This window comes from Salmo salar, chromosome 10 (assembly GCF_965601325.2).
Source record: "Salmo salar chromosome 10, fSalSal1, whole genome shotgun sequence".
In the NCBI taxonomy this organism is placed as follows: domain Eukaryota; kingdom Metazoa; phylum Chordata; class Actinopteri; order Salmoniformes; family Salmonidae; genus Salmo; species Salmo salar.
The window spans coordinates 48,456,973-48,467,644 of record NC_138300.1 but is presented as its reverse complement, the minus strand read 5'-3'; the positions used below and the strand labels follow the sequence as shown (position 1 = coordinate 48,467,644).

General features: G+C 45.6%; 1 protein-coding gene across 1 annotated transcript; it reads left to right on the top strand.

Annotated features, from left to right (window-relative positions):
• Positions 1–5,038: 5,038 nt before the first annotated feature.
• Positions 5,039–6,906, top strand: LOC123724414 (interferon-induced protein with tetratricopeptide repeats 5-like). Its single transcript, XM_045687846.2, has 2 exons — positions 5,039–5,227; positions 5,402–6,906. The coding sequence occupies exons 1-2, from the start codon at positions 5,223–5,225 to the stop codon at positions 6,720–6,722; spliced, it is 1,326 nt and encodes a 441-aa protein (XP_045543802.2). The 5' UTR covers positions 5,039–5,222; the 3' UTR covers positions 6,723–6,906.
• Positions 6,907–10,672: the final 3,766 nt, after the last annotated feature.

The window sequence follows — 10,672 nt, the reverse complement described above, 5'->3', positions numbered from 1 at the left end:
TTCAATGGCTTGTGTTACTAGCTCCAACAGTACAGTAGAATGTCTTGTGTTACTAGCTCCAACAGTACAGTAGAATGTCTTGTGTTACTAGCTCCAACAGTACATTAGAATGTCTTGTGTTACTAGCTCCAACAGTACAGTAGAAAGTCTTGTGTTACTAGCTCCAACAGTACAGTAGAATGTCTTGTGTTACTAGCTCCAACAGGGCAGTAGAATGTCTTGTGATACTAGCTCCAACAGCGCGGTAGAATGTCTTGTGTTACTAGCTCCAACAGGGCAGTAGAATGTCTTGTGTTACTAGCTCCAACAGGGCAGTAGAATGTCTTGTGTTACTAGCTCCAACAGCACAGTAGAATGTCTTGTGTTACTACCTCCAACAGCACAGTAGAATGTCTTGTGTTACTAGCTCCAACAGTACAGTATAATGTCTTGTGTTACTAGCTCCAACAGGGCAGTAGAATGTCTTGTGATACTAGCTCCAACAGCGCGGTAGAATGTCTTGTGTTACTAGCTCCAACAGGGCAGTAGAATGTCTTGTGTTACTAGCTCCAACAGGGCAGTAGAATGTCTTGTGTTACTAGCTCCAACAGCACAGTAGAATGTCTTGTGTTACTACCTCCAACAGCACAGTAGAATGTCTTGTGTTACTAGCTCCAACAGTACAGTATAATGTCTTGTGTTATTAGCTCCAACATGGCAGTAGAATGTCTTGTGTTACTGGCTCCAACAGTACAGTAGAATGTCTTGTGTTATTAGCACCAACAGGGCAGTAGAATGTCTTGTGTTACTAGCTCCAACAGTAAAGTTGTAATGCCCTGGCCATAGAGAGGTTTTTTTTGTTTATTTTGGTTAGGCCAGGGTGTTACATTGGGTGGGCGTTCTATGTTCCTTTTTCTATGTTTTGGTATTTCTTTGTTTTTGGCCATGTGTGTGGCTCCCAATCAGGCACAGCTGAAGCTTGTTGCTGCTGATTGGGAGTCACACATAAGGAGCATGTTCCCCCTTTGGGTTTTGTGGGTAATTGTTTCTTGTTTAGTGTGGTTGCACCTGACAGGACTGTTGGCTGTCAGTTTCCTTGTTTTTGTTTTTGTATAGTGTTCTTTCCAATTAAATTGAAGGATGAATACTAACTCTGCTGCATTTTGGTCCTTTCCTGAAGACAGCCGTTACAGAATTACCCACCAACAACGGACCAAGCAGCAGAGGAAGGAGCAGCACAAGGAGAGGCACATGGAGAAAGGCTATCTGGAGTCATGGACTTGGGAGGAAATCCTGGACGGGAAAGGACCATGGACTCAAGCTGGGGATTATCGCCGCCCACAGTGGGAGATCGAGGCGGCGAGAGCTGAGAGGCGCTGGTATGAGGAGAGGGAGCGCAACGGACACGGGAGGCAGCCCCACAATTTTTTTTGGGGGGGGGCACACGGGGAGATTGGCGGAGTCAGGTGGTAGACCTAAGCCAACTCCCCGTGCTTACCGGAAGCAGCGTGGTACTGGTAAGACACTGTGTTATTCTGTGGAGCGCACGGTGTCCCCAGTGCGCGTTCAAAGCCCGGTGCGCTACATACCAGCCCCCCGCAAGTGCCATGCGAGTGCAGGCATCGAGCCAGGGCGGATGGTGCCAGCTCAGCGCGTCTGGTCTCCAGTGCGCCTCCTCGGTCCAGGTTATCCTGCGCCGGCGTTGCGCACTGTGTCTCCAGAGCGCTGGGAGGGTCCAGTTCGCCCAATGAATGCTCTCCGCCCGTGCCGGGCCAAAGTGGGCATTCAGCCTGGAGTGTGGGTATAGAGTGTCCGTACCAGAACTCCAGTGCTCCCCCACAGCCCGGTTTATCCTGTGCCACCTCCCAGGACCAGGCCTCCAGTGGGTCTCCCCATCCTGGTCCGTCCTGTGCCACCTCCCAGGACTAGGCCTCCAGTGGGTCTCCCCATCCTGGTCCATCCTGTGCCACCTCCCAGGACTAGGCCTCCAGTGGGTCTCCCCATCCTGGTCCATCCTGTGCCACCTCCCAGGACTAGGCCTCCAGTGGGTCTCACCTGTCCAGAGCTGCCCGCCAGTCAACAGTCGTCAGAGCTGCCCGCCAGTCAACAGTCGTCAGAGCTGCCCGCCAGTCAACAGTCGTCAGAGCTGCCAGACTGCGCTGAACTGCCGGAGTGGCCAGACTGCCCTGAACTGCCAGAGTGGCCAGGGACGCCCGCCAGCCCGGTGAGTCCTGTGCCTACGCCTAGGGCCAGGCCTCTGTCCTGTCTCCCCAGCCTGGTGAGTCCTGTGCCTGTGCCCAGGGCCAGGCATCCATCATGTCTCCCCAGCCTGGTGAATCCTGGGTCTGTGCCTTCGGAGCCGCCAGGGACGCCCGCCAGCCGGGCGCAACCATCGCCGGTCGCCAGCCGGGCGCAACCATCGCCGGTCGCCAGCCGGGCGCAACCAGGGTCGCCCGCCAGCCGGGCGCAGCCATCGCCGCCCGCCAGCCGGGCGCAGTCAGCGTCGCCCACCAGACCTTCGGCGCGGCCAGGTGCGCCTCATAAGAGGGCGACGTCAAGGGTGGAGCAGAGGCCACGTCCCGCACCTGAGCCGCCGCCATAAGAAGGCCCACCCGGACCCTCCCCTTCAGAGTCAGGTTTTGCGGCCGGAGTCCGCACCTTTGGGGGGGGGGGTACTGTAACGCCCTGGCCATAGAGAGGGGTTTTTTGTTTATTTTGGTTAGGCCAGGGTGTTACATTGGGTGGGCGTTCTATGTTCCTTTTTCTATGTTTTGGTATTTCTTTGTTTTGGGCCATGTTTGTGGCTCCCAATCAAGCACAGCTGAAGCTCGTTGCTGCTGATTGGGAGTCACACATAAGGAGCATGTTTTTCCTTTGGGTTTTGTGGGTAATTGTTTCTTGTTTAGTGTGGTTGCACCTGACAGGACTGTTGGCTGTCAGTTTCCTTGTTTTTGTTTTTGTATAGTGTTCTTTCCAATTAAATTGAAGGATGAATACAAACTCTGCTGCATTTTGGTCCTTTCCTGAAGACAGCCGTTACAAAAGTAGAATGTCTTGTGTTACTAGCTCCAACAGCACAGTAGAATGTCTTGTGTTACTAGCTCCAACAGTACAGTAGAATGTCTTGTGTTACTAGCTCCAACAGTACAGTAGAATGTCTTGTGTTACTAGCTCCAACAGGGCAGTAGAATGTCTTGTGTTACTAGCTCCAACAGTACAGTAGAATGTCTTGTGTTACTAGCTCCAACAGTACAGTCAAATGTCTTGTGTTATTAGCTCCAATAGTGCAGTCGAATGTCTTGCAAATACAATACAAATACACAAAAAAATCTATTAATATACTGTATATTTTGTCCAGCTACATACTTAATATCAAAGATCAAAGTTGAGTGTTAAAACAGGGCAATTACTGTATGTCATATTGGCCATTAAGTACAATTGTATACTGAACTAAGTGCATAGTTTACAATTTGAAACAATATACAGTACCAGTCAAAAGTTTGGACACACCTACTCATTCAAAGGTTTTTCTTGAATTAGACATCAAAACTATTATATAAATCATGTAGTAACCAAAAAAAGTGTTAAACAAATCAAAATATATTTTAGATTCTTCAAAGTAGCCACCCCTTTCCTTGGTGACAGCTTTGCACACGCTTCACATTCTCAACCAGCTTCAGGAGGTAGTCACCTGGAATGCTTGAAGGAGTTCCCACATATGCTGAGCATATGTTGGCTGCGTTTCCTTCACTCTGCGGTTCAACTCATGCCAAACCTTCTCAATTGGGTTGAGGTCAGGTGATTGTGGAGGCCAGGTCATCTGATGTAGCACTCCATCACTCTCCTTATTGGTCAAATAGCCCTTACAAAGCCTGGAGGTGTGTTGGGTCATTGTCCTGTTGAAAAACAAATGATAGTCCCACTAAGCGCAAACCAGATGGGATGGCATATCGCTGCAGAATGCTGTGGTAGCCATGCTGGTTAAGTGTGCCTTGAATTCAAAATAAATCACTGACAGTGTCACGAGCAAACCACCCCACACCTCCTCCTCCATGCTTCACGGTGGGAACCACACAGGCGTAGATCCTCCGTTCACCTACTCTCCATCTCACAAAGACACAGCGGTTGGAACCAAAAATTTCTAATTTGGACTCATTTCCACAGATTTCCAACGGTCTAATGTCCATTGCTCGTGTTTCTTGGACCAAGCAAGTCTCTTCATCTTACTGGTGTCCTTTAGTAGTGGTTTCTTTGCAGCAATTCGACCATGAAGGCCTGATTCACACAGTCTCCTCTGAACAGTTGATGTTGAGATGTGTCTGTTACTTGAAGTCTGTGAAGCATTTATTTGGCCTGCAATCTGAGGTGCAGTTAACTCTAATGAACTTTTCCTCTGCAGCAGAGGTAACTCTGGGTCTTCCTTTCCTGTGGCAGTCCTCATGAAAGCCAGTTTCCTCATAGCGCTTGATGGTTTTTGCGACTGTACTTGAAGAAACTTTAAAAAGTTCTTGAAATTTTCCGCATTGACTGACCTTCATGTCTTAAAGTAATGATGGACTGTCCTTTCTCTTTGCTTATTCGAGCTGTTCTTGCCATAATTTGGACTTGGTGTTTTACCCCTACCTTGTCACAACACAACTGATCGGCTCAAACGCATTAAGGAGGAAAGAAATTCCACAAATGAACTTTAAAACAAGGCACACCTGTTAATGGAAATGCATTCCAGGTGAAGCTGGTTGAGAGAATGCCAAGCATGTGCAAAGCTTTCATTAAGGCAAAGGGTGGCTACTTTGAAGAATATAAAATATATTTTGATTTGTTTAAGACTTTTTTGGTTACTACATGATTCCATGTGTTATTTTATAGTTTTGATGTCTTCACTCTTATTCTGCAATGTAGAAAATAGTAAAAAATAAAGAAAAACCCTTGAATGAGTAGGTGTGTCCAATCTTTTGACTGGTACTGTATATACTACAGTTCATTCTCTTTGTAGGAAATGACATGAGAGCGATGTCTAGGGTCAGTCACCTATACATGTAAGTATAAGCCTTCAATGTGTGTGTTTCTGTTCGCTGAAATGGAAAGCAGAGTCCAAGCATTACGTGGAGGTGAACATTGGTTTTATGGCACCCAACCCACTGCGCTGCAAGATAAAGGTAAGGACATGGATATAAAGCCAGAGTGTTTACTCACTTGTCCAGGAAACTCAAGACAGCCACAATAAATCATACTCCTGCTCCACTATGAAGTAAGTTCTCCTTAAATATACAAAAATATACAAAAAACTGCAGATTCAATAGAACTCAATGTTAACTAACTCAAATTAAATTAGGGATGGACTTGTGTCACATTAATTCTTGATCTTGATGCTTACGGTAAAAGTTTTTAAAAGTTTCCTCTTCCAACCCTTGTCTTAAACCAGCCCTGCTCAGACCGCCCTCAAGACTAAACTGGAAGAGCTGGAGTGTCACTTCACCTGGGGACTGGAAGTCAGCAGGTACAAGCTGCTCATTCACAGAGATCACCTGGAGGACATTGGCAGTGACGAGAGCTTTCCATGGCTGGGTCAGATGTACAACTTGTGGGCTTACATACACCACACCCTGGACTCCACTGACGCAGCCCTGCAGTGCCTCAGTAAGGCAGAGGAGGCCTTTCACCTAAACAGTCCTTCAGACACGATGGGTCCTTGGCAGCTGGTCCACTATGGGAACCTAGCCTGGGTGCACTATCACCTGGATAACCTGGCGGAGAGCCAGCGGTGCGTGACAAAGGTTGAGGAACTGCTACGAGATTACCCCTTGCCTTCCCAGGGAGAACTGCACCCTGAGGTGTGTGTTGAAAAGGCCTGGACCCTCATGAAGTTTGACCAGGACAAAAGACTGAAAGCAATAGATTACTTTCAAATGGCTATTAGGATGGAACCTGAGAGAAAGGAGTGGCAATCAAGCCATGCCTTGGCCTTAGACTCAGTCTACTATTTTCATCCAAACAACCAACAGAAGGAGTCTGAGGTTCTAGAGGAGCTGAGACTTGCCAAGGAACACGATCCAGACAACTTGTATGTAGCAAGTATCTATCTGTTAAGACTTGGCCGGAGTGGCCAGGTGAAAAAGGAGGAAGCGCAACAGCTAGCGCAGCAAATTTTAAAGAAGCCTGTCAGTTGCTACAGTGGTCTTAGACCCTTACTTCAGTTTTACAGAAAATATTTATCACACAATGAAGCTATTGACCTAGCAGACGAGGCTCTGAAAAGACATCCAAATGTGCGCTACCTGAAAAAACAGCTAGCGAATTCCTACAGATGGAAAATATTTTCAAAGGAGGACAGTCCGAGGAGGCAGAGCATGTGCGACAGAGCCATCAGTCTCTATACAGATGTGATCTCACTCTATCCAGAGACATCACTAAAGGTCAAACTGGAGCTTGCAAGCATCTACGCAGAATCATACATTGACAGGACAGAACTAGCCAATCAGATCTATGAGAATTTATTGTCCAGCGAGCAGGATCCATACGAGTTGCAGATGCTCTACTTCCATTACGCTACATACAAAAACTTCCACATCCAGGATCGCAATGCATCAATTGATTATCACAAAAAGGCAGCAGAAATACCAAATCCTAACAAATACGGTAAAATGAGTTTCAACATCTTGAGGAAGATTGAACAATGGGGAAGAAATCGAAGATGTGCAGAAATCTTGGAATTTCTCGAAAACCTTTCTTCTCACAATGAATAAGAGCAAGGAGGAGAATTAACCAATCAAAGAGGTTAACCAAATTGAGGGTCCCATACTGTACATACAATGTATTTTATTTTTATGCTCTTTGGGCTCTTTAGACCAGGTTGCTGCTATGTAAAAATTGTGCCAAATGTTTTTTGTTGTTGAAAGCGCCATGCAAATAAAACTATTGATTTAATTATTTTCGTGTTTTTAGACTAAAATAATTCCTCATGCCCATAACACTTATTTTCGTAATATTTCCAATGTGGCCAAAATAAGTTCTTTATTTGTATAAGTGTGGCAAACACTTTCAGTGTGTATATCATAGCATTCCCACATTCAGACGAGGACAACATATGCATTGACAGACATCCAAATCAAATGCAACTATTTTCACACTTATTCTGTAAAGATGAGGCACATCACCCATTGTTTTTACAACAGCTCTCAAGGGTCTTGTTAAAACAAATCAAATTGGGATTAACAACATTATGTGTCAATCTGTACAATGGCTCCGCCATAGCTACAAAATCTGGTATGAACCTCCTCAAGTATGACGACAGGCCTAAAAAGCTTCTTGCCTCTGTCAGTGACTTGAGAGTAGACCAAGACCTGACTGTCTCCGTTTTCAAGGGGTCAGTGGACACTCCCTCAGCCGAGATGATGTGTCCCAGGTAGCTCACCTGCGACCTGACCAAATGGCACGTAGATGGCTTCACCCTAAGTCCTGCCTACTGCAATCTGCTGAAACCTAGTCTAAACACTTCACATGCTCCTGGAATGTACGACCAAACACTATGATGTCGTCTAAGTACACCAAACATGTTGTCCACTGTAGATCAGCCAGAACCACGTCCATGAGACGCTGGAAGCTGTTTGGAGCATTTGTCAACCCACACCCCATGACCTGGAATTTGAAAAGTCCTCTCTTTGTCACAATAGCAGTTTTGCAACAATTCTCGGGTGCATCTTGACTTGCCAGTACCCACTGGTTAAGTCTAAAGGCGAAAACCTCTGAGCACCGGCAAGCGAGTACAAGTTCTCGTCGATCCTAGGCAGTGGATACGCATCTTTAACAGTGTTTTTGTTTGACCTTCTGTAATCCGCACAGAACCTGATTGAGCCGTCCTTCTTTCTTACTAACACCACTGGTTCGGCCCATGGACTGCTGGATGGGTTAACTATTCCCCTTTCTAACATGTCCTGCAAATGCTTGTCAAACTCTGCTTCCAGATGAACAGGCACCCACCTCAACACTTGTTTGATAGGCCTGGTGTCCCGTGTGTCAAACCTATGCTGGACTAGTTTTGTGCAGCCCAAGTCAAAATCACCAGTGCTAAACACGCCCACATAACTTCACACCATTTCCTTTACAGCTCTCAGCTGCACCTCAGTTAGCTGGCTGCAATCTATGTCCAGCTCTTGCGTTAACTATTCTACGTCCCACTTTGCTGTGGTAGGAGAGTATGGTGGCTGGTTAGAATCCTGTAGGCAAGCAACGATAGAGTCTCACTACCCTTCTCCCAGATAGAGAAACCCCCAGTTCAGTGCCCTCCCTCAGTAACTGAGACTCTGGAGTTACATTCAGTTTCCCCTTCACTGAGCTGCAAACACTACATGCTACCAACAGGTTACTTGTATCAGTGACTTTAACACAGGGCTCAAAATACAGAAAAAACACATAGGCTAGAACTCTTTCTACCATAGGCTACATGATTTATATTAAATGCATTTTACAGTGTTGGTGGAGCGCCGCAGCGCTAAGTCTCTCCAACAGTACCCTGAAGAGGCTCGCTGGGCATGGAAAAGCTAAATATTTTGTGCCTCTGTCGTTGGCAAAGTGGGCACTTATCATCAAATCAAAATTGAATGTTATTGGTCGCATACACATATTGAGCAGATGTTATTGCGGGTGTAGAGAAATGCTTGTGTTCCTAGCTCCAACAGTGCATTGATATCTAACAATACACAACAATACATTTTATTGGCAGATAAAGGGTTTTTATCGAAACCGTTTTTGCATGGGAAAACACAGAATTCTACTAATTACTACACATGCTTAACTATGTCACTTTTGTTTTGAGCCGACTTTGCCGTGGGCTTTGAACTGACCTAGCTAACATTAGCCGAAACAAATTGGAATTCATAACATATCATAGCTTTTAGCAAATTCGGAATGTTACACGCCTCGGACTGAGACATGGTCAGCAGATTATAAACCTCTAAAACGGGAAATGATGAGACTGGAAATAAGGTGTCTGGTTCGTGGACAGCTTCACTCAAAATAAGGAATTAGCTCCAAGGTCAAAGTACATCATCAACCAGAGCTGCCAAATATCGCAGTCTACCCCTTGTGGTGACACTTGTTATAAATTACTTCCAATGTAACATCTGGAAGACATATATTCTTAAACAGTATATTTAGTTAGAAAAATAGGGTGCACATCTCTTAAATAAAAGAAAGTGAAAATAACACCAAACTGTGACCATACATATTTGTGTGTGTCACAGTAAGATATTGTACAAATTGCGATTCATAACATATTGTACGAAATGGATGATGGACATCCACACATGAATACATACTATATAGAACGTAACATATCATACTAATTGGAGTGTTCCGGATTTACATTTGCTATGTTACGTCTACCCCCGAGTCCAGGTTGAGGGGAATGGAAGCTTGTTGCGTGCAACAGGGAGGGCCAATTGAATGCAAGCTTCACAAAAAATGTAAATCATAAAATAATTTCTAGCCTTTACATCTATGGGTAACAGGGTTCAAATCAATCTAACTTTATTGGTCGTGTACATAGATTTGCAGGTGTTATAGCACATGCAGCAAAATGCTTGTGTTACTAGCTCCAACAGTGCAGTAGAATGCCCGTCCGTCCGTCCAGCACCACTACTCTGGACGGTTCTGACTTAGAATATGTGGACAACTACAAATACCCAGGTGTCTGGTTAGACTGTGAACTCTCCTGCCAGACTCACATTAAGCATCTACAATCCAAAATTGGATCTAGAGTGGGCTTCCTATTTCGCACCAAGGCATCCTTCGCTCATGCTGCCAAACATACCCTCGTAAAACTGACTATCCTACCGATCCTTGACTTCGGCAATGTCATTTACAAAATGGCCTCCAGCGCTCTACTCAGCAAATTGGATGCAGTCTATCACAGTGCCATCCGTTTTGTCACCAAAGCTCCATATACTACCCACCACTGCGACCTGGATGTCCTCGTTGGCTGGCCCTCGCTTCATATTCATCACCAAACCCACTGGCTCCAGGTCATCTATAAGTCTTTGCTAGGTAAAGCCCCGCCTTATCTCAGCTCACTGGTCACCATAGCAGCACCCACCCGTAGCACGTGCTCCAGCAGGTATATTTCACTGGTCACCCCCAAAGCCAATTCCTCCTTTGGCTGCCTTTCCTTACAGATCTCTGCTGCCAATGACTGGAACAAACTGCAAAAATCACTGAAGCTGGAGATTCATATCTCCCTCACTAACTTTAAGCACCAGCTGTCAGAGCAGCTCACAGATCACTGCACCTTTACAAAGCTCATCTGTAAATAGCCCATCCAACTACCTCATCCCCATACTGTTATTTATTTATTTTGCTCCTTTGCACCCCAGTATCTCTACTTGCACATTCATCATCTGCACATCTATCACTCCAATATTTAATTGCTCTATTGTAAATATTTCAATACAGGTAGTGTGTATCCTGTATTTGTATTTCTTTTCTCTCCTTCTCCCCTCACAGGTGACAATCATCATTCCCCCAATCAGTCATCAATCAGTCCCCAATCAGAAGACACCTGTTCCTTTTCCCTCAACCAATCACAGGCCCTTTCCCTTGGTTTAGAAACCCAGTCAGTTGTTTTCTCCCCAGAGCAATCTTTGTGTTCATTCTCTCTCTCTCTCTCTCTCTCTCTCTCTCTCTCTCTCTCTCTCTCTCT